Source organism: Bos grunniens, chromosome 15, assembly GCF_055505025.1.
Source record: "Bos grunniens cultivar Pamir isolate PY7600 chromosome 15, Bosgru_T2T1.0, whole genome shotgun sequence".
Lineage (NCBI taxonomy): Eukaryota > Metazoa > Chordata > Mammalia > Artiodactyla > Bovidae > Bos > Bos grunniens.
In genome coordinates this window covers 58,312,412-58,337,460 of record NC_141179.1, presented here as the reverse complement: position 1 = coordinate 58,337,460, position 25,049 = coordinate 58,312,412, and the positions used below count along the sequence as shown (strand labels likewise).

Below are 25,049 nucleotides of genomic sequence, written 5' to 3'. Positions count from 1 at the left end.
TCCCGCAAAGGGTGGCCTCTACTTCCTCAACCCTTAAGTCTGGGCTAAAACCTTTGACCAAAAAAGCATGACAACATGGCAGAGATGACATTGTGCTGATTGCTAGCCTGGGTCTCAAGAGGCCTTGTATGTTTCAGCATGCTCTCTGGAGACCCTGCTACCTGCTATGTAGCAGGCATAAGCCTGGGCCAGTCAGGGTGCGGGTGGGGGTGTTGGTGTGTGGGGAAGTGATAGATCAGATGGGGCAGGGACAAGTCATCTCAGCCACCACCTAGGTCCACCAGTCCCTTGCAGACTCAGCAGCAGCAGAACTACTTAGCTGAATATAGCCGAAACTGTAAAACCATAGTCAATGGCTGTGCTTTTAAGCTGGTAAGTTATGGAGTGGTTTTATTTGTTCATTTGTTGTTGTTGTATTTTTTTTTTTACTGCAGTAGTTAACTGATAGGAATGGTGGCCATGTGACTTTGTGGGAAAAACTCTACATTGTGTTCCCTGGTTTTATTTTCTCTTTCAGGTCTCCAGGGAATGTTAAATGGTCAAAAAGACCTCAAGATATAGTGCTGTGGTAAAATGTCTTGGCAAAGCAGTAAGTGCCAGTAGTTATTTCCAGGGAGAAATGAAGAAATGTAACAAAAAAAAAAAAAAAACATGGAAATCTTCTATCCCTTGTGAACGTGAGGCTGTTCAAGATTTAGGTACAGAGATTTTGTGAGTTTGGATTGTGTTTGGAGAAAGATCTACATTAAGACAAATTAACTAGTGAAACATACAAGTTTTTAGGCTCAAAATACAGAATACTAGTCCTTGGCCTGCCTTGGGGAAAACATGTTGAGGCTCACCTTACCCCAGGTGGATGATGGAGGGCTGGATAATCAGTGTGAAAGCTTAGCTTCCCAGTTGTGTAAGCCACATTGTTTGCATCGATTTTGTCTTGCACTTGCCAGGTATGTCTGTAAAATACAAGAAACATATGTTTAAACAGTCTGTCACTTAGCCAGAGGAAATGTGTTAGAATGAACTTGAGACACGGGAGAAATGGAAACTTCATCTTATGAAATAATTACCATAATGACTATGAGCCAGGAAAAGAGTCTGACCTTTCTTTGTCCAAAGTAGCCTTCTCAGAATCAGCTTCTCATTTCACTTCTCCTCTCCAAAAAAAAGAGTACAGAGTTTATAAAGAGGTGTATATGAGATTGTGGGCTTCCCAGGTGGCTCAGTGGTAAAGAATCCTCCTGCCAAATGGAGGAGACACAAGAGACACGGGTTTGATCCTTGGGTCGGGAAGAGCCCCTGGAGGAGGAAATGACAACCCTCTCCAGTATTCTTGCCTGGAAAATTCCAAGGACAGAGGAGCCTGACGAGCTACAGTCCATGGGGTCACAAAGAGTTGGACATGACTGAGTGACTGAGCAAGCACACACGCATATGGGATTGTAGGTTATGTTTTTAATAGCTTAATGCATTTCAAAAATGAATTATTGAGGCCAAATTTACAGAATATGAAATGGCCATTTTAAAATGAAAACTTCATTGACATTCAGTGGCATTAGAACGTTTACAATGCTGGTAACAAATGCCTCTGTTTATATAGTTTCAAAACATTTCCATCATTCCAAACTAAAACCTACTACCCATTATGCAGTTTCTTTCCACTTTGTCCTCTTCTCAGTCTCTGGCAAATGCCCACCTGCTTTCTATCTCTGTGGATTTAACTACTTTTGTATATTTAATATAAATAGAATCATACATGTGACTCATGTGCCTGGCTTTTTTCACCTAACATAATATTTCTGAGATTCATCTATGTTGTAGCAGGTATCAGCACTTCATTCTTTTTTATGCTTGAATAATGATCTATTGTATGGATATATCACAATGTGTTCATTCATTATTTGATTGACATTTGTGGTGTTTCAACTCTTTGGTTACTGTGAATAGTCCTGGTATGAATATGTGGATTTTCAAGTACATGCATTTATTTGAATAACTATTCTCAATTTGTGGAGGGGTGATATGAAGGAGTAGGTTTATGGGGTTATATCATAATTCTATCTATAAGTTTTTGTTCAGTTCAGTTCAGTCGCTAAGTTGTGTTCAACTCTTTGCCACCCCATGAACCACAGCACGCCAGGCCTCCCTGTCCTTCATCAACTCCCGGAGTTTGCTCAAATTCATGTCCATCGAGTTGGTGATGCTACCCAGCCATCTCATACTCTGTTGAGCCCTTCTCCTCCTGCCCCCAATCCTTTCCAGTGAGTCAACTCTTCGCATCAGGTGGCCAAAGTATTGGAGTTTCAGCTTCAACATCAGTCCTTCTAATGAACACCCAGGACTGATTTCCTTTAGTATGGACTGCTTGGATCTCCTTGCAGTCCAAGGGACTCTCAAGGGTTTTCTCCAACACAACAGTTCAAAAGCATCAATACTTCGGTGCCTAGCTTTCTTCACAGTCCAACTCTCCCATCCATACATGACCACTGGAAAAACCATAGCCTTGACTAGATGGACCTTTGTTGGCAAAATAATGTCTCTGCTTTTTAATAGGCTATTTAGGTTGGTCATAACTTTCCTTCCAAGGAGTAAGCGTCTTTCAATTTCATGGCTGCAATCACCATCTGCAGTGATTTTGGAGCCCCCCCAAAATAAAGTCTGACACTGTTTCCATTGTTTCCCCACCTATTTGCCATGAAGTGATGGGACCACATGCCGTGATCTGAATATTGAGCTTTAAGCCAACTTTTTCACTCTCCTCTTTCACTTTCATCAAGAGGCTTTTTAGTTCCTCTTCACTTTCTGCCATAAGGGTAGTGTCATCTGCATATCTGAGGTTATTGATATTTTTTCCTGGCAATCTTGATTCTAGCTTGTGCTTCTTCCAGCCCAGTGTTTCCCATGATGTACTCTGCATATAAGTTAAATAAGCAGGGTGACAATATACAGCCTTGACGTACTCCTTTTCCTATTTGGAACCACTGTGTTATTCCATGTCCAGTTCTAACTGTTGCTTCCTGACCTGCATACAGGTTTCTCAAGAGGTGGGTCAGGTGGTCTGGTATTCCCATCTCTTTCAGAATTTTCCACAGTTTATTGTGATCCACACAGTCAAAGGCTTTGGCATAGTCAATAAAACAGAAATAGATGTTTTTCTGGAACTCTCTTGCTTTTTCGATGATCCAGCAGATGTTGGCAATTTGATCTCTGGTTCCTCTGCCTTTTCTAAAATCAGCTTGAACATCTGGAAGTTCATGGTTTATGTATTGCTGAAGCCTGGCTTGCAGAATTTTTTTTTTTTTTTTGGCTTGGAGAATTTTAAGCATTACTTTATTGGCATGTAAGATGAGTGTAATTGTGCGGTAGTTTGAGCATTCTTTGGCATTGCCTTTCTTTGGGATTGGAATGAAAACTGACCTTTTCCAGTCCTGTGGCCACTGCTGAATTTTCCAAATTTGCTGGCATATTGAGTGCAGCACTTTCACAGCATCATCTTTCAGGATTTGAAATAGCCCAACTGTAATTCCATCACCTCCACTAGCTTTGTTCGTAGTGATGCTTTCTAAGGCCCACTTGACTTCACATTCCAGGATGTCTGGCTCTAGGTGAGTGATCACACCATCATGATTATCTGGGTCGTGAAGATCCTTTTTTGTACAGTTCTACCACCAAATTGTTTTCCACAGCAGCTCAACCATTTTACATTGTCACCAGCAATGTGTGACGGTTCCAGTGTCTCCACATCCTCACTCTACTTGTTTTCTTTCTTTTTTTTATTTTTATTTTTTTTTTAAATTTTAACCTGAAAATAGCACCCTCCCTGCCTACTACGAGCCACTTCTCTGGGCCCATAGCCCCCGGCCTCCTATTCCTTCCCTTCCTCACTCCATCTAGGACCCTCAGCAGAAGTGAATTGTGGGCGAGGCAGGGGCGGGGTGCCCTGCTGTACTCAGATGTTCTCCTCTTTCTTTTTTTTAAATTAAGTTATTATAACTATCTTAGGATGTGAAGTGGTAGCTCATGGTTTTGCTTTGTAATATCCTAATGGCTAATGATGTTGAGCAACTTTTCCTTGGAAGATGGAAACAATGGGTAATTGGAAGGAAGCTGTGTCTCAAAATAAACCAAAGTTGGTCACCATATACACATGCCATTTTATTGTTATTACAATGTCCACCTATTATACTATGTTCATGAGTGAGTGACTGAAAGTTGATTAATCTTGTCTGACTCTTTGCGACCCCATGGACTATACTGTCCATGGAATTCTCCAGGCCAGAATACTGGAGTGGGTAACTATTCCCTTTTCCAGGGGATATTCCCAACCCAGGGACTGAACCCTGGTCTCCTGCATTGCAGGTGGGTTCTCTACCAGCCAAGCCACCAGGTAAGCCTTTATGTTTATAGTCATGAAATCATTTTCAATAACTATATATTGAGCAAATGTATTTGATTCCATGTATTGTTTTAGCATTAGAAATATAGCTGGGAACAAAAAGGACAAACAAGTAATTACCAAATCTAATATCAGGTAGAGATAAGTGCTATAAAGAAAATAAAGCAAGTTAAGGAGACAGAGAATGGGGCCAGAAGAACATCGTGGTAGAAATGATGCTTTGGGAAGTACTCTAGAAAGAGCTGAAATTTTTCATAGAGGCCTGAATTAAATAAAGGAAGGAGAATGTGAATTTCTGAGAGAGGTATTTGAGGCAAGGAAATGTGAAATGAAAAGGTTGGGCTTCTTCCCCATTCTCTGAGACTGAGGATGAAATTAGCTATTTTGGTCTTTTTTTGTTTTTTCTCATTTAAATTTAGGGTGGAAAGCCTGGTGTATCTTTCATTAACGATTAAAGAGTCATCTACATGTGGCCATGAACTGGAAAGAAACCTAGTGAAAGGAAAAGAGGGTATATACAGCATGCTGCTGCTCATTTCAAGTATGAGTCAGGCAATCCATTATATCATCATGACTATAGCCAAGAAATACATGTTCTCTATGAAGTTCATGTCATTCCACGGCCCATATATAATACAGATTCAGACTATTGTCAACATCAGCACTCCAAGAATAACCAACATGTAGTAAGGGATTTAAGGATACAAAAAAAGTAATTGTATCGAGTTTTAGAAGACATAAGATTCTCTAAGAAGATGATGCTGTTGACACTGTCAGGAGGAAATGACTTTATTTAGATTTTCTCCCCTAGAGTGATGATGGTTTTGCATTGATCCATCTACATTCTCTTTCCTGATTGCTCCTATGATCAAGGGTAGAGGAACCGAGTTTTTCTGTGGCCAGAGCTGGCTGAGATTCAAGGTGTGAACTTCAGCCAGGGAACAGAGCTTTTCTTTGACACTAACTGGCTTCCACAGAGATGAGGCTTGTGACTTGGCCTCTTCAGAGCAGTTCTCCAGCCCTCTGAGCTAACTGGCAGGGGATAATAAACATTTTTTAGCCCTTAAGTGTCTTAGGCACGGTATGGGATGTATAGCCTAAAAGTCTACACTCACACATAATGATAAATCCCAGGAAAGGAGTTTGCCAGTTCCAAGAATAAAACATTCTCTTAATAGTTATAGCATAAGTCTGGAAAAATCTTAGAAATGTCATTTGATCTACCTTTCGACCTCCTTATAGAAATGAATCATGCCAGGAAGGCTGCTGCTGATTGTCTATGACTCTAAGTTTTCACGTATCCTTTTCAAATCCAAATCTCCAATAAAACACAGCAGAAATAAATGCAAACATGATGCATTGGCCTATGTAAAAAGCATTTTTTAAAAGCCCACTTGTGGGCCTTAGTAAGATTAGGGTGTATTTACAATGCACCTCTCATTAGTGATATAGTCTTCAGATCTAAGTAAGGCAACAACTAAAGCAGATTATCAGGAGTTATGATGCAACAGAAGTGGAGCATCAGATTGTTCTAAAGCTGGGGAAGCAGGCTCAGTGTAGCATCTGTATCCAGTGGTATAGACCTGCTTGGCATTGCCCTGGGGCAGGTAATTGTCACTGAATGAATAATACTGTTTTTGCCAAAGTGAAAGTGAAGTTGCTCAATCGTGTCCGACTCTTTGCGACCCCACGGACTGTAGCCTACCAAGCTCCTCTGTCCATGGGATTTTTCCAGGCCAATAGTACTGGAGTGGATTGCCATTTCCTTCTCCAGGGGATCTTCCCGACCCAGGGATCGAACCCAGGTCTCCCGCATTATAGACAGACACTTTACCATCTGAGCCACTGGGGAAGTTTTTGCCAAAGACTACATTAAATAAACCTATGTATTTTCACTGAGCTGTTCATGTCATTCTAAACATTTATTAATAATTAGAACTCTCCCTTATATTTTCCATCTATTCAAGAGTTTGTTAAAAGCTTCTGTACATTAAAATCATGATTTTAAAACAGTATTTCATGGAATTGGTTTGAGTGCTAATTTACTAGATTTACCCTAATCTAAATGACCATTCATAGATACTATGGTATTTCATAATATTAATAGTGTTTTGTGATGAATTTGAATCCTTCAATATGTATGGAATGCTGAAGTTTAGCTTTTGATAGATCTTTTTTCTTTATACTCTTGGTGATGAATTTATACTCTTTTGGTTAGTGGCTCATACTTGGAAGATCAAGCTGAATTCATTTGTAATCTTTGTCTTTTTTGAAGTAGTACTTATATGAAAGGATGTTCTAAACCTGCCACCTAGATTTATTGTCCCTAGCAGCTACAACCTCTTATACTGCAAGTTCTTCTGGTCAGATTAAGAAAGAATGCCCTTTTTGAAACATCATTATATATCCCATTGGGTCAAAAATATAATGGTCATGTATTGTTTTTGTTTTTAAATTTTAACATGGAAAATGCTCTTCTAGCTAAAATAAACTAAAAAGTTGTATAGTTAACCATCCAGAGGAATATCCTATTGCTTATTATTTCTAACTATATTTGTGACATTTCCACATGTGACTTCCTGGATGTAGTCACTCTTTAGACCTCTAGTTACTTATGTTTCCAGTACTATTTTTAGGGACATACTAGTGGCCAGGAACTGAGGATGTAGAATTGGATAGACATGGTACTTGCACTTCATGAAACTGATAGTCTATGGGGAAGACAAATTAGTGTGATTTATCTTCCAAAGTTAACTTACAAGATGTTATGAAAGTAAAGAAATGACCATCAAGTAGAGACATGAAGATCGGGTAGGATTTACCTAGAAGCATAAGGGTCATCTATAAACAAAGCTAGTGGGGGTGATGGAATTACAGTTGAGCTATTTCAAATCCTAAAAGATGATGCTGTGAAAGTGCTGCACTCAATATGCCAGCAAATCTGGAAAACTCAGCAGTGGCCACAGGACTGGAAACGGTCAGTTTTCATTCCAATCCCAAAGAAAGGCAATGCCAAAGAATGCTCAAACTACTGCACAATTGCACTCATCTCACACACTAGTAAAGTAATGCTCAAAATCCTTCAAGCCAAGCTTCAACAATATGTGAACTTCCAGATGTTCAAGCTGGGTTTTAGAAAAGGCAGAGGAACCACAGGTCAAATTGCCAACATTTGCTGGATCATCGAAAAAGCAAGAAAGTTCCAGGAAAACATCTATTTCTGCTTTATTGACTATGCCAAAGCCTTTGACTGTGTGGATCACAATAAACTGGAAAATTCTGAAAGAGATGGGCATACCAGACCACCTGACCTGCCTCTTGAGAAACCTGTATGCAGGTCAGGAAGCAACAGTTAGAACTGGACATGGAACAACAGACTGGTTCCAAATAGGAAAAGGAGTACATCAAGGCTGTATATTGTCACCCTGCTTATTTAACTTATATGCAGAGTACATCATGAGAAATGCTGGGCTGGATGAAGCACAAGCTGAAATCAAGATTGCTGGGAGAAATATCAATAACCTCAGATATGCAGATGACAGAACTAAAGAGCCTCTTGATGAAAGTGAAAGAGGAGAGGGAAAATGTTGGCTTAAAGCTCAACAGTCAAAAAACAAAGATCATGGCATCTGGTCCCATTACTTCATGGCAAATAGATGGAGAAACAGTGGAAACAGTGTCAGACTTTACTTTTTTGGGCTCCAAAATCACTGCAAATAGAGACTGCAGCCATGAAATAAAAAGATGCTTACTCCTTGGAAGGAAAGTTATGACCAACCTAGACAGCATATTAAAAAGCAGAGACATTACTTTGCCAACAAAGGCCCATCTCATCAAGGCTATGGTTTTTCCAGTAGTCATGTATGGATGTGAGAGTTGAACTCTAAAGAAAGCCAAGCACCTAAGAATTGGTGCTTTTGAACTGTGGTGTTGGAAAAGACTCTTGAGAGTCCCTTGGACTGCAAGGAGATCCAACCAGTCCATCCTAAAGAAAATCAGTCCTGGGTGTTCATTAGAAGGACTGATGTTGAAGCTGAAACTCCAATACTTTGGCCACCTGATGTGACGAGCTGACTCATTTGAAAAGACCCTGATGCTGGGAAAGATTGAAGGTGAGAGGAGAAGGGGATGACAGAGGATGAGATGGTTGGATGGGATCACTGAGTCAATGGAGATGACTTTGAGTAAACTCCAAGAGTTGGTGATGGACAGGGAGGCCTGGCGTGCTGCAGTCTATGGGGTTGCAAAGAGTTGGACATGACTGAGCAATTGAACTGAATTGATAAGGGTCATCACAGCCAGAAAAAAATAGCTTATGAGAAGTGGAGGGAGAGAATATGGTCTATCAGAGGATGAGAGAGAGGATGTCAAGTGGGCTGGACCAAGAGGATTTGCTCCATGGCTGTTCTTGGCTTCCTTTCACATTTCTGATTCTCTTATAGCCCTGCAAAGTCTTACAAAAAAATCTCATTCTATTAGGGTATAGAGATGGGCCCTCCAAAGCCATAATACATGGTACCAGCAATTGTGTAGGAGGAAGCAGAGAGAAGGTTCTAGATATCTGATGGATTTGGAAAATTCCCAAATCACAAACATGTTCACTGGAAAGTGCAGTGGGGCAATTTGCGAATGCCAATTAAGTCTGGGAGAGGTTTTTCACATTCCAGTATGGCTTAATACAGGAGGTCTATGGTAAGGAGTTGGAATAGTCTGGGCCCCATAAACTCTAAAAACTTACCAAACTCCCTTCCATGATAAAGCTCCCTTCCAAGAAAAAGACCCTAAATTGAATATTACAGGGACAAAGGACAAAGATCTGGATGAAAGCAAAAGAGAAGGACTAGGAGAAGGAGAAAAAGAATATTATCAGACATCACTGTGATATCTGGCATAAACCATAAATTACAAAAGATTTCTGAATCATATACCCTTTTAACAGTTAAGAAAACAAAGTTTTTTATAAAAATGAGCAACATAGAAATGATTAAGTTTTAGTTTCATATTTATTTTTTAAAGGGAAAGAATAAATCAAAATAGCACACCCACAGACAATATGTACCAGAAGGATATGACCCCAAAAGATGAGCATAAAATATTATAATTATCCCTATTTCTAATTTGTTTTCTACATATAATTACTTCTGATGAATCCAGAAAACTGATACACTACATGAAAGAATAACTCACATAAGAATTAGAAACTAAAAATGGGGCAGTATACTCAGAAAGGAAAAAAATTAAAATTTTTTTAAAAAAGGAAGGCTAAATTAGAAGAAATGCAAGATCAAATAAGCATAACAAATAATGCCTTTAGATAGCTAGAGGATGAAAGGGAGAAGAATTTAAATGTCAAAAAGAGGGAAGAGATAAGAAGTACTGGAGAGAAAGTAACAAATTAAGATTTTGATATATGGCAAAACCAATACAATATTGTAAAGTTAAATAAAATAAAATTAAAAAAAATAAAAATTAAAAAAAAAGAGGATAGGCAAAGAAGATTTAATATATACATAATAGATGTCCTCAAAAGAAGAAACCCAAATTAAAAAACAGAAAGTTCTAGAAACTACAATTTTAAAAAGGCTTAAAATTAAAAAAGTTATATTTGACACTTTGCATTGAAAGATCGTCAAACACTCTCTGAAAACGTTGCCTCAGAGCAACCAATACCAAGACATAGTCTATAAAATCAGTACTCTTGAAAAAAAAAAAAATCTTCTGAGGGGATCTAGGTAGAAATACCAAATTACTTATAAGGAAAAGAAATTACTAATAAAATCATATGGACATATTAGAGATGTTATAAGCCAAGAATTTTATATTTAGCCAAGCTGATTTTCAAGTATAAAGTTCTTAAGCTGCTTTCAACATGCAAGAATTCAGAGAATATTGTTCCCATGAGTTCTTCCAGAGAAATTTACAAGAGGATGGGCTTCAGGCAACTAAAGTGAATAGAAATACATTGGTGTAGCACTGGTGCTGATGAGCAAATTTATATTTACAAAAAGAATCAATTGTTAGGTAAGGAAAAAAGGTATCAGAAAACTAAAAAGTTGGGAATCCAAACTTTAGTGATAAGGGAGTCACACTGGGGTGATCATACTTTAAACTAGAAAAATATGTAAGTGAATATGGTAGTGAATACCTTAAAATTCAAGGGAGCTATTACATGGGGGGAGAAAAGGAAGGTTTGTGATTGGTTAGGACTTGTGGGTGGGTTGTAGAGTGGCTGCCAGTGTTCTATTTCTTGACCTGGATGGTATTTAAGAGTGTTTGCCTTAGTAATTCATTAAACTATACATTTGTTTTATGTGATTTTTCTCTATCCATATTATATTCTACCATGAGAAGTATTTTTTTTTATCCTCTATTTTTAAAGGTTAATAATACTCTCAGCAATAAAGTTGAAGATGGGCTTGAAGATGGGCTTCCCAGGTGACTTAGTGGTAAAGAATCTTCCTGCCAATGAATGAGATGAGGGTTTGATTCCTGGGTCAGGAGGATTCTGTGGAGGAGGAAATGGCAACCCATTCCCGTATTCTTGACTGAAAAAAAGCCCATGGACAGAGGAGCCTGGCAGGCTGCAGTCCATGGGGTCATGAAGAATTGGACAAATGGCACCCCACTCCAGTACTTTTGCCTAGAAAATCCCATGGACGGAGGAGCCTGGTAGGCTGCAGTCCATGGGGTCGCTAAGAGTCGGACACGACTGAGCGACTTCACTTTCACTTTTCACTTTCATGCATTGGAGAAGGAAATGGCAACCCACTCCAGTGTTCTTGCCTGGAGAATCCCAGGGACGGGGGAGCCTGGTGGGCTGCCGTCTATGGGTCGCACAGAGTCGGACACGACTGAAGCGACTTAGCAGCAGCAGCAGCAGCAGGGGACTGAACACACATAAATGATAGGAAGATGACAACTACCTTTAAAAACATAAGCAGTTACAGCAATTTGCTTCAAAGTTCAAAAGGCCTTCATTATAAAAAACTTAGAATGCAATCCATTGCAAAAAAAAATCTATGAGAATTCCACATTAAGCATATGTAATGGTTTTTTGGGGGGTTGGGGGATGGAAAACTGCTTAATTTATTTCACCAGAGCAAGAACTGGATGATAGTTTAATTAATAATGTGAAAGATTAAAATATAAACTTAATCTTTTCTTGTAACAAGTTATCTGATTCTTTGTCAATTGTCATTTCCCCTTTGCATAAACAGTTGGCTATAATTTGAGCTTAATAGAGAAGAAGGGAAGGAATGAATATTCTGATGCTGTCATTATGGTTTAGTTTGAGGACTTTCCACATAGGGCTGTCAAATTACTTTCCTGCCTCTGGGCTTGCAATACGAGTAGAAGCCACATTTGATAGTCAATGATTATTATGGCACTAGGAACTGAGAAAATGTTAATAACAACAAACCACCCATAGTAGCATGGTGTACAGGCAAGATTGCAGACTACTGAATCAAGTAAAGCTGAGTTAGCAACTGATTGTTCTGCTTCAGTTTCCTTACCTTTAAAATGGGGATAATGATTCTTATCAGAATTGTCAAGATTCAAGATCATGATGTAGAGCACGGAGTTCAATACTTAGCACATAAAAGGTGCTTAATGGAAAATTATTTTCTCACATCTCAGTAACAGCAGCTGCTGGTCTTGACATCATAGAGTATTACCAAGGAGGTAACAGGGATCGGAGGGCTTGTGGAGAAGCAACTGCTTTATTAGGGTAGCTTACAAATTTCCTCAAGTGATTTCTAGAGGAGCATGAGACAGAGAAGTTATTTTTCCTTTCATTCATGAGATGACCTCATACTCAAGTGGTTTTGCTGGCATTAACTGCAAAACCTAATATTACAGAAGGAACTCCAGGGACTAGCTCTTGGCTGATAACATAAACTGGGATTCACAATGGCTGAAACAACTTAGCATGCTGTCCTGCTTAGGAAACCCTAATACTCAGAAGAGTACACATTTTAAATACCCACCCTCCCATCCTCAAATACTGTGCTAAATTTAAAACAACTCACTAAGAAATCTCAGTGCAAAATGTTCACAAAGTAGGATGAAATTACAACTCAATTCAGAACTCAGACAAGATTTCTTTGTTTTCTTCTCAAGTCTGAATTGCTTCTAGATTGGTCTTTTCTAACTCAGAAGCCATTTTTATCCAAGAAGGGCTGTGTGGTTTTCTGAAGCAATTGCTTGGCTAGAAACTTCAGCAAAATGGGTAAACTTGATTTTCCTTTCCCTTCTCAGTCCCACACTTTAGAAAAGAAATGTTTTATAGTAACATGTACATCAAACAAGCAGCTGTTTCAAAGTCAGATTTGGAGGGAGTACTAACAGTAGGAGTAATTTCTAAGGGTCCAGATGCCAAATAATCATATTTTCACTCATACATCCTCAATCTCTAAAACAAGTTAATGTGTGAAATGCTGCTGGGCTGGCTTACAGAAATGCTAGCAGAAATCCAGTGAATGCTGGATGGGAGATATATTTGTTTTCCCCAGAGGCCACTTCAATATTGCTAATTCTTAACTGGCCTGGCTGGTGTATTTGACAAACAGCCCAACAGAAACATTTGCTGTTTGATATTTTTTGATTCATCTGATGAAGCCTGCATGCAAGGCACTCATGCAGATGCAAGTGTCAGCAGTAATAGTAGCATTTTACATTTTTTTCCAGCAACTTTTCATCCAAAGGCCTCGAAGAGCCTGATTGGTATTAAAACACTCCCTTAGAAAAGAGAAACAAGTCCTCACTAGAAGAGAATGATAGAACTCTGGGAAATTACATGAGAAGTTTAGACTAATTTTTCACCTACAAATAGGCAGTGGTGAAGCCATGATTAAGCTCTGTTTCCTCATTGGTCCTGTGGGCAGCTCTCAGGGCAGTAAGGCAATACAGATGGTCTGGGGTGTTCAGTCCTTAATTCTTTCCTAAACTTTTTGAAATGAAGTGTTTCAAAATATTTATATTTTCCCACTACAGTTTGTGACCTTATAAGTTTTATTCAATATTTATATCATGTTCATGCTTGTCTCTACAAGATAAAAATTGGCTACCACCAAAATCCAGAAATTTCTTTTCTTTTCTTTCTTTCTTACCATCTTTATTTTACTCCTGCTGTTACTGTTCCAGAAAAGTGTATTATTAATCTTATTAGTCTAATCCTTGTTGCATGTGTTACTGCATCTTGCTTGTGCTAGAAAATAAAACATTCTTGGAAAGAAGAAAGAACTGAACTTCTGGAAAGGAATCTTGCTAGCTAAGGTTGAAATTTGTGTTCTCTTCCGGTTGACTTTCTAGTGAGTTGTTCATGAGGTTAATTTTCTAACTGAGGACTGATAAATGTCGATAATGCTAAAAACGAATTTTTGATGTCTTGATCAAATGGAATTCCTTAACATCATAGCTTATATTCCCTCTCATTAACATTTCCTGAGAGATAAATGTGTGTGAAGCACCAAGCTAGTTCTAAAGAAAGGTGATGGCCTGATCAGGCCACCATTCCTACCTGAAAGAAGTTCAGTATGACAGTAGCAATGGCAATGAATAAACTTATTGTCAAAGGTTGTCCTGGCTAGTAGTAGCAGCAAGATAACTAGTGAATACATGAGGCTAATGGTAAACACTTTAGAAAATACGATGTTGAATCCTCCCCCCCTACCCCATCTCTATCACACACACACGTTAGTTGTCCAATTAACTAGAGAAGGAAGTCTCAGGTTATGTTTTTGCCTTTTTAGGGAAGACCATCTGAACTTCTCAGTGTCGTCATATATTTTAGAGTTTCAAAAGACAATGACCAGCAAACATTACTACAGTCCAACAAGTAGTGTTGTGATATCTTACAACAGAATAGTTCACTTTTTTCCACACTATGCATTATCCGTAACAATGGAATTTCTTACAAGAAACAGGAAAATGCCTAACTAGATGCTATGAATATACAGATATTTCAACTCTCTTTTCTGGATAAGCCATTCAGAATGCAAAACTGGCTCCTAGGAAGTAGAGTAAAGTACTTATTAATATTTTGTTTTCTTCTAATGCCCAGGATTGAGAATGAGGTGCTGGTAGAGCTGAGGCTGGGAAAGGGGTTCTCTCCCCTAGAGTCGCAGAGGCTGCTAGAGCAAGGAAAGATGTAGCGTGAGTGGTGGTTAGAATAGAGGGAGAGAAAGATGAGTAGGCCAAGCAAGAAGGGCACGAAAGACTGAAAAGGAGCCAAAAACAGAGGACTTGGAACAGGATGTTTGTAGACAGGATTAAGTCAGGGAGATGGAAAAGTGAGGGAGGTGCATGCCAGAAAGAAGGTGAAGCATGAAGGGGGAAAAGCAATCCTAGCAAAGTGAGAAAAGAACTATGGCTGTAGTTGTTCCCTCGCCAGCTTCTTTGGTGGATAAAATGGTTTGCATATATGTTGAGTTAGCTTGTGGTGGGGAGAAGGAGCTGTACGGAATTATACAGTTGTAATTAAATATGTATGTATTAATATCACATCTATTTATACACTGGTAGCATGGCAACCCACTCCAGTGTTCTTGACGGGGGAGCCTAGTGGACTGCCGTCTATGGGGTCACACAGAGTAGGACGTGACTGAAGCGACTTAGCAGCAGCAGCAGCAGCCTGTGCAAATTTGAGGAGCCCTGGCTTCCTTCTGTCCAGTTGGCATATTAATAGCTGAATATTACCGCATTATCACCATGCTTTCAGCAGACCAGGAGAGCACCATCCTTTAGCTCTGTGCTACCTTTTAATTACTGTTGGCATATATTGCCTGTCTTGTTCCCTCATTTGTAATGCCAAAAGTCGAGGACTCCTTGATAGTTTATTCCTTGGTTTTATGGGATATGTATTGTTCTTTGAGCTTCCCTTGTGGCTCAGCTGGTAAAGAATTCACTTGCAATGTGGGAGACCTGGGTTCAATCCCTGGGTTGGGAAGATCCCCTGGAGAAGGGAAAGGCTACCCACTCCAGTACTCTGGACTGGAGAATTCCATGGACTGTATAGTCCATGGGGTCACAAAGAGTCGGACACAACTGAGTAACTTTCACTAATTGTTCTACACTATCTAGATGAAGTCAACTCAACTATTTACATTCATCCACATACAAGAATTGGAGAAGGAAATGTCAACACACTCCAGTATTCTTGCCTGGATGATCCCATGGACAGAGGAGGCTGGCAAGGCTACAGTCAGCCCATGGGATCACAAGAGTTGGGCACAGCTGAGAGACTAAACCACCAGCACCACATACAAGAATCACCAAAGATAATTTTGCATAAGTAGAAACCCAAATCTGGCTCAGAACAAAATGCTGGTGTGGTGTTTTGCACATGGCAAAGTATTCAATTGTTGCATGGATGTGTAGGACAATACCACCAACCAAGACATTCTCTTTCATTGATTATACTTATTTTCAGATTTACTCTATGGGATGCTTCCTTGAATGCTTTATTCTACTTGACAGTGGCAGTGGAGTATAATTTACAATGACTATTTCCCATTGGTTAAATTATGTCATAAAAGTCATATAATTTCTTCAATAAAGAAAAGATCCAGAAAGCTATTTTTATCCCTTTGGGGTGGGGGTCAGGGACATGGGATGAGGTTTTTGGCCTTAACTTTGTAAAAACTATGTTGCCTCAAGTAAAAAGTTTAAATCCTCCTGAAAATGTTATCTTTTTACATACTGCTCCACATGTATAAATATTTGACAAAACTGACAATGGGAGTTTCTTTACCAAATCTTTTTCTTTAAAGATTTCATCATTAAGGCAGTAAGCTTACTGAGCATTTCACACGGCTGCATGAAAAAATATCATCTAGATGACGCATGGTTAAAAAAATGACAAGTATCTGAGAAAATACACATGTGGAACATGATGTAAGCTTTACCCTCAAAGCTGTTGCCATTTTGATTCAGGTGAATATAATTTTATAATTATGAAATCCTCTAATAATTATTGCATTCATCTACTGCCTTACAGTCCTTTTAAACCTAGGTGAGAATTTATTCATTAAATATTTATTCCTTGCCTACTATATACTGAGACTACACAAAGTTCTGGAATCTACTATTTTTATTTATCCAGCCAATCATATAAGAATGGAGAGAACAGTCAGAACCCCAAATCAGATACTATAATTCTCAGTTTCAATTCAGTTCAGTTCAGTCGCTCAGTCGTGTCCGAACTAGTAACCCTATTTGAAAGGAAAAGTACTAGGTGGGTATTAGTTTCCCAAGGCAAGCAAGTGTGAAATAGTAAGCTATTGTTGTTTTTGGCATGTGAGTAAGAGTAGAAACCAGGCTCTTGAAAAATCTATGGAAAGCAAAGTTTACCTTTAACATTCCCCATTTTCCTTTCTCTGTCCCTCTCATACATTTGGCAGTCCCTCGTCTCCATTATTTATTGCCTTCATTTATTCTTTCCGTTCACTCACCAACCAGTTATTTTTCAAACAAGTGTAAGGCCAGAAGACAAATAAAGATATGAAAGGGAGAGACCCTGTATAAGGCAGCTACGGATTATATTATAAAGTTGTCATGTCCAGGCATTACCACAGTACCAAGAAGAACATGACAAGTTCTGTTTAGTTACATAATTGTGAGAATTCAGAGGTTGTAAAGAACCCAAGCTCTATATCAACTGAGACCTGCCTTTTCTTGAACTACCCTTTCTCTCAACCAGAGGCTTAAGACCTTTGATGCAAATGAGTATCACCTGCTGAATTTTAAAATTCCTGCTACCCAGGCCAAATCCAAGTCTTGTTTAAAAAAAAAAAAAAAAACCTCTGGAGATGGGACTCAGATTTTTTTTTTTTTTTTTTTTTGTCTATTCCACTGTGCAGCCTAGGTTGAGAAACATTGTCCTAAATATCTCTTCTTTTTAAAAATCTCATGTTACCCTAACTTCAATATAGAAAAGGCAAATAACTTTGGGGAAAACATTAGTTTTCTCATTCTGTTGACAACCCCCCTCCCAAAGCAAATAAGCAAACAAAATCTAAGCTACTACAACAATAGCAGCAACAGCAAAACTGTTTTCTGTAAATTCTTGAAGTTGGGGATTAGAAATTACCAAATAAAAAAACAACAAAAAAAGATTTTGGTTATCATTAGTGGAAAAAGAAGTAAAGTAGAAAGAAAGGCATGTCCTGGAGTGTGGTATCGTTGGAGAGTCTTAGGGAAGACATCTGCTGAAGGTGAGATTTAGTAGGCAACCTATTTGGTCAGGGCATCCCAGGTGGCGCTAGTGGTACAAAACCTGCCTGCCAGTGCAGGGGGTATCATAGATGCAGTTTCGATCCCTAGGTTGGGAATATCCCTTGGAGGAGGGCACAACAACCCACTCCAATATTCTTGCCTGGAGAATTCCATGGACAGAGAAGCCTGGCAGGCTACAGTCCACAGGGGACTCACGTGGAGTCGGACACGACCTTGCACACACACAATTTGGTCAGATGCAAAGGAAGTGGAACAGTAGTAGGAAGTCTGATTTGTTTGGACAACAAGCCTTTAGTATTTAGTCCAGTAAATTGCTCAATATGAGATCAGTGGCTGAGTTATTAAGACTTTGACAAACAAAACAAAACACAAGCCATGAATCAGGACTAAGAATCTGACCCTTAGTGTGATGGATGGAGGTGGGAGTTAGGCAAGTATAACAGGGCCCCCAAATTTGGTCACTGTAATGAAATTATGAAATGTGTTGGCATCAATGCAAAAGTCTGGTGTCAGCAAGTAAAAATGAAGTAAAACAACATAGAAAAGTTTGGTTTTGAAGTGGTCTGTTTACCTCCAGTGCCTGAAAGCATCTTTTCCATGTTCTTCCTTCATATTGTTATTGTTAGTGAGGTAGATTAGGAAGCCTAGGGCTTGAACAGACCCAGATTCTAGCTTTGGTTCCTTATTTTCTATCTGTAGGACCTTGGGGGTATAGTTTAATTCTCTGGGCCCCAGTTTCCAAAAGGAACTCAGAGATAACATCTATTTCAAAAAGTTGTGAAAAATAAAGACCAAATAATACAGTCGAAGCTGTTAATAATTTCAAGACTCTTTCTCCTTTGTCTGTTTCAACTGCTGTTATCTCTGAAGTTGCTCTGTTGTGTCTGACTCTTTGCGACCCAGTGGACTGCAGCCTGCCAGGCTACATCCACCATCCATGGGATTTTCCAGATAAGAATACTGGAGTGCAATTCCAGGCAAGAATATTTCCTTCTCTAGGGGATCTTCCCAACCCAGGGATAGAACCTGGGTCTTCCACACTGCAGGCAGACTCTTTACCATCTGAATGCACCCGATCTCATCTGATCTTGGAAGTGAAGCAGGGCCAGGCCTGGTTGCTGCTGCCGCTGCTGCTAAGTTGCTTCAGTCGTGTCCGACTCTGTGTGACCCCATAGACGGCAGCCCACCAGGCTCCCCTATCCCTGGGATTCTCCAGGCAAGAACACTGGAGTGGGTTGCCATTTCCTTCTCCAATGCATGAAAGTGAAAAGTGAAAGTGAAGTCGTTCAGTTGTGTCCGACTCCTAGCGACCCCATGGACTGCAGCCCACCAGGCCCCTCCATCCATGGGATTTTCCAGGCAAGAGTAATGGAGTGGGGTGCCATTGCCTTCTCTAAAGGCAGCTTCAATTCTTGCAGATGTAGAGCAGACAAAAATTTTGTACAACAAATTTGCTGATAGTAGTTGTAACTTCCTGGGGTGGGAATGGAGACTAGGTAATTCAAGCTTAAACATGATAGTCTTCTTCCATGAATAAACTTGTTCAAATCACTGGGGACTGAATATTTTTAAAACTTTTAAATTTGTTTTATTTTTGGCTGCTCTGGGTTTCACTGCTGTTCATGAGTTTTTCTGTAGTTACAGTGAGTGGGGGCTACTCTTTGTTGTGATGCATGTGTTTCTCACAGCAGTTTCTTCTCCTGGTGTGGAGCACGGGCCCTAGGGCACACGGGCTTCAGTAGATGAGGCACGTGGCTCCGTAGTTTCAGTTCCCGGGCTCTAGAGTGCAGGCTCAGTGGTTGTGGCACACGGGCTAAGTTACTCCATGGCATGTGGGATCTTCCCGGGCCAGGGATCAAAAAATGTGTCCCCTGCACTGGCATGCAGATTCTCACCCCTGTACCACCAGAGAAGTCTGATTGAAGATTTTTGACCTTCTGATTACCTGCAGATGAGGTCTCGCCCTTGATTAGCTGACCTAGGGGCAAAGTCAAAGACTGGCAGGGCCTTGCAGGTCTGAGGCAGGAGTGGGGACAGAATGTGTGAAACTGGGGTGTGGAATGTGCTCACTTCAGGATTCAGCCTTTATATATATATATATATATATATATATATATATATATATATATATATATAATATATCCTGCAGGTTGTTGGCAAGCAGGGGGTTAAGCTCAGTTGTTGCTATATTTGATTTTTCAAGAAAAGTCAGACCCATATTTAATGTAAACTCTCCCAGTTTTTGATGGGAGATGACTAATTTCATTTTCTTTGGCCAACGTTTGGCCAACGTTATGTGGGCCAAACAAAACATATCTGAATACTGCCTGTGTGCTACCAGCCTGCGACCTTTGCGTTTTGGAGGTCCTTTTCGCTTTTAGCGCCCTCTACTCTGAGCCCAAGAATAAGTGTATTCATCTCAAATGACAGGCTTACCCTAATGAATGCCCCCATTTCCAGATAAGTGTTTCCCGTTGTTAGTGTTTTATTATCCATAATTAATGTTACCTTCCAGGCACTTCTTATGCAAACAGCCTTTTGTTCCAAAGTTAAAATCGATTATAATATTTCCTGTTACTTGCTAAAGTGTGTAGATTTAATTTTCTGCTCGTTAGTTTTATCTAACACATCTGCTGGCTGGTTTCACTTCCTCAGGGCCCAACTTAATTTTGCACCAACTCTTGGGAGGTAAAACTTAATCAACTTTCACTTTTGTAAAGCTGAATATTTTTAAAACATGTTGCAGAAATAGTCTTCTATCTCACCTGTTGTGGACTGAATGGTGTCCTCCCCAAATTCATATGATGAAGTGCTGACCTTCAGTGTGACTATATTTGGAGTAAGAGCCTCTAAGGAGGTGATTAAGGTCAAATGAAATTTTTTTTTTTTTTTTGGACCAGGGATTGAATCCAGGCCCTCTGAAGTGAGAGTGTGGAGTCCTAATCACTGGACAGGGAACTCCAGGTTAAATGAAATCTCAATGGTGGAGCCCTAGTCCAATAGGACTGATATCCTTATAAGAGGAAGAGATACCAAGAGTACAGATACCCAGAGGAAAGGCCATATGAAGATACAGTGACAAAGTGGCCAACTGCAAGGAGGAGAGTGTTCACCAAGAACCACACCTGCCAATGTACGTGTGTGCTCACTCAGTTGGGTCTGACTCTGTGACCCTGTGGAGTGTAGCCCACCAGGCTCCTCTGTCCATGGGATTTCCCAGGCAAGAATTCTGGAGTGGGTTGCCATTTCTTCCTCCAGGGGATCTTCCCAATCCAGGGATCAAACCCAAATCTCCTGCATCTCCTACAGTGGAGGTAGATTTTTTACCATTGCATCACCTGCAAAGCCCATAGCTGCCAAGACCTTGATCTTGGACTTCAGCCTTTAGAACTGGGAGGAAATAAACTTCAGCTGTTTAAGCCACCCAATCTGTGATATTCTGTTGTGGTGGCCTTAACAAACGAACCCTTGACCTTTAACTACCCTATCTTTGGTGTCTGATGTCATTCCAGTCATGCTCAGAGAAATCCCACTTTAGACTCTCATTTTACTTCCTGTTCAAAACAGTGTAGACATTTTTATATCATCAATCAAAAGAGTCCTCTGCCTGAGAAATATATCCAACTCTCTCTGTCATGGCAGAATACCAACTATTTGGTGACTCACCCGTAAAATGTGAGATAAAGGAAACCAATCCTTTTCCCGAGTTTTAAAACTTCTCCTCGTTTGTCAGCTGCTCCTGTGAGTCGCACAATGCCGACCTTCTTGAGGCTGGAGAGCCACCTGTATGCGTGCTCATCATCTTTTAAAACATCTTCAAAATCCAGAGTAGGCAGCTGGAACTCTGAGCCCCAGTACTGACACTCTGTGAATTATGAAAAAGGAGAAACCAGTGTTAAAAACACTGTTTTTAACATACAATGAGAACTTCAGAGAAGGAACTAGTTCATTGAAGCTGACCTTTGATCTATCATGGGACAGACTAAAGTTCAATCATATTAGAAATACCCAAATTACCAGCTCTTCTTCCTTGGAGCCAGGCCAGTGTACTCAGGCTTTCTGCCTGCCACTGTCCAAGACCCATGACTGGTATTCACTATAGCACTTTGTCAAGAGAATGTGTAGCTTGTAGATGGTTCTTGATACATATGTCCTTAGGGCTTCTCTGTCTGGATATTGCTTAGAAATAGCCTTGAAATACTGTGCATTTTTAACAGCCAAGTTAAATTACTCAATTCCAAATAGAAAATGAGAATGATGTGTTAGAACAGCCTATCCCTGGGGGTTGGGGGAGAGGGGGGCAGTGTTTGCCATGGTAGGAACCGCCCCTGCTTTCTCTTATTTCAACTGATAAGAAGCTTTATCTGGGGTCAACTTGTTCATGGGAGTCAGCAAAAGCTGTCCATGGGGAGGAAAAGATGGGCCATGTTGTTTTGCCAGAGCAGGCTGGCTAAAGTGGTAATAATGAGATTAGAATGATTTGGAATATAATCATAATTTTTTTGGGGGGGTGGAGGGTGTAAACACATTATTGGTGTTTCTTGATTCTATTAGCTACCCAATAATTTTTTGATGGTTTATTTTTTCAATAAGCCTGATGGTGGTGTTTGGTGGTAGTGGTTTAGTTGCTAAGTTGTATCTGACTCTGCGACCCCATGGACTGTAGCCCACCAAGCTCTTCTGTCCATGGGATTTCTCAGGCCAGAATACTAGAGTAGCTTGCCATTTCCTTCTCAAAGGGATCTCCCTGACCCAGGGATTGAACCTGGGTCTCCTGCATTGCAGGCGGATTCTTTACCAACTTAGCCACCAGGGAAGCCCTCACTAAGCCTAATATTTTACTATATTGAGAGACATTGTGATAGCAGTAAGTCTTCAGGAACTCATGGTTTATGGAAGATTGGACATGGAAGCTGACCATTAAAACAAAAAATGTTGTAAAGCAACTATAATAAAAATTGATAAAAAAATGAGTAAAAGCAGCAAAATAGTGAAGGTAAGCCACCTACAACAGTATGGATTAGACAGACTCCTAGGTGACAAAGCAAACAAATCACACAATGTGCTGGATGCTACAGTTGAATTACATTCAAGATACTGTGGAGATAACAGATCTTCTGATCCCTTATAAACGCTCCTTCTATGATGCCAGTTATTCTTTTAAACACATGCAGTTTCCCATGTCTGTCCCTCATGCCTCAGCTATTTCTGCTAAAATCAAACAGAGCTGGTTTTTATGGGCCCAGCATGCTTGAGCTGTACCACTCTGCTCTCTAACAAGAGTTGGATTTATGTGAAAGAGCTTCTATTCAAAGAGATCTGCTTGACTTTTGAATATTGGATTTTATGGTTTTTTGCTTTGCCACTCCTATTTGCCCTTTGCATTTATAGTCTCCAGATTGTAATAGTTGATACCCATCATAAAGGTCTGTGAAAAGAAGGTGATCAATGTCATAAATACTGCTTCTTGGCTACCTAGATAGAAAGGTCATTTGGCTTCCCATAAAGAGAAAAGTTTCCTGGGCAAAATATCAGTGTTAAAGACAAAAATGATAAATCACTATCTCCTCTTTCCAAACCTTACACCTAAATGGACTACATCTAGAATCTTAAAAAATATTGAAAACAACTTTAAGCTTATTGAGCTCCAAATGAAAACTGTAAGTCCATAGAGTATTAGAGGTAGATGAGATTTTCATACTGGCTTTAGGATATCCCATCATTATGGGCTCTTATTATTGGATAGAAAGGTCATCTAAACTATGGCTGAATAGTTCTCAGCTCTTGGGCACTGTAATAATCTGGCTAAGGGCAAATTTTTCATTCCTGTATAGACTGCTAGATGTATTAGCTGTGCTCTACATGGTCATCTACAGCAATGTGTGATGTCTTTATTACAAAGAGTTAAGTAATTTATTGATGAGCCTTGTTGTAATATTTAAAAGAAAAATCTCATATCCTATTGAGAGAAAACCAGCCTGGAGAGATAGTAAGGTCTAGACTGCAGTGTTGTCAAGTAGAACTTTCTGAGATGCAGGAACTATTTTCTATCTGTACCATCCAGTACTGTAGCTGCTAACAATATGTGGATATTGAGACCTGGCATATGGATAGTGGAACTGAGGGACTGAGTTTTTTTCTTTATTTAACTTAAACTGACTTAAACTTTGATTTGGGCTTCCTAGGTGGCACCGTGGTAAAGTATCCACCTGCCAATGCAGGAGACACAAAAGACATGGGTCTGGTGCTTGGGTTGGGAAGATCTCCTAGAGTAGGAAATCTCAACCCACTCCAGTATTCTTGCCTGGAAAATTCTATGGACAGAGAAGACTGGTGGGCTACAGTCCATGGACTAGCAAAGAGTCAGACGCAACTGAGCACACACACGCACACTTTAATTTAAATAGCCACATGTAATTGATACTATATGAAATAGGACATGAACAGAATAAAGGACATGGAGCTAAAGAGACTTGGGCTTGAGTCATCATATTGCCTCTTACCAGCTTGTTTCTTTGTCTTTTCTCTGATATTCCATCTCTTAATTTATAAAATAACCATACTAATATTTGCCTTGAAGGTATATGTTAACCATGCAATGAGTTTATGCAAGGAGTCTGGTATAGTGAATAGCACATAGTAGACTAACAACAGAATGGGAAAGACTAGAGATCTCTTCAAGAAAATTAGAGATACCAGGGGGACATTTCATGCAAAGATGGGCTCAATAAAGGACAGAAATTGTATGGACCTAACAGAAGCAGAAGATATTAAGAAGAGGTGGCAAGAATACACAGAAGAACTGTACAAAAAAGATCTTCATGACCCAGATAATCATGATGGTGTGATCACTGACCTAGAGCCAGACATCCTGGAATGTGGAGTCAAATGGGCCTTAGAAAGCATCACTACGAACAAAGCTAGTGGATGTGATGGAATTCCAGTTGAGCTCTTTCAAATCCTGAAAGATGATGCTGTGAAAGTGCTGCACTCAATATGCCAGCAAGTTTGGAAAACTCAGCAGTGGCCACAGGACTGGAAAAGGTCAGTTTTCATTCCAATCCCAAAGAAAGGCAATGCCAAAGAATGCTCAAACTACCGCACAATTGCACTCATCTCACATGCTAGTACAGTAATGCTTAAAATTCTCCAAGCCAGGCTTCAGCAATATGTGAACCATGAACTTCCTGATGTTCAAGCTGGTTTTAGAAAAGGCAGAGGAACCAGAGATCAAATTGCCAATATCTGCTGGATCATGGAAAAAGCAAGAGAGTTCCAGAAAAACATCTATTTCTGCTTTATTGAATATGCCAAAGCCTTTGACTGTGTGGATCACAATAAACAGTGGAAAATTCTGAAAGAGATGGGAATACCAGACCACCTGACCTGCCTCTTGAGAAATTTGTATGCAGGTCACGAA

At 39.8% G+C, this 25,049-nt stretch overlaps 1 protein-coding gene and 1 long non-coding RNA gene across 3 annotated transcripts in view; one reads left to right on the top strand and one right to left on the bottom strand.

The window, feature by feature from the left end:
* The window catches only part of BBOX1 (gamma-butyrobetaine hydroxylase 1), a 76,942-nt gene that overhangs the window by 17,826 nt on the left and 34,067 nt on the right, over positions 1-25,049 (bottom strand). For both annotated transcript variants that reach the window (XM_086338544.1, XM_086338543.1), the window contains 2 exons: positions 21,296-21,494; positions 848-953 (listed from right to left, as the gene is read on the bottom strand). In XM_086338544.1, the coding sequence (XP_086194670.1) occupies positions 848-953; positions 21,296-21,494 (305 nt within the window). The remainder of the gene's footprint in view (positions 1-847; positions 954-21,295; positions 21,495-25,049) is intronic.
* LOC147358337 (uncharacterized) overlaps positions 1-25,049 on the top strand; it is a 142,968-nt gene that overhangs the window by 92,776 nt on the left and 25,143 nt on the right. The gene's annotated exons all lie outside the window — the stretch shown is intronic.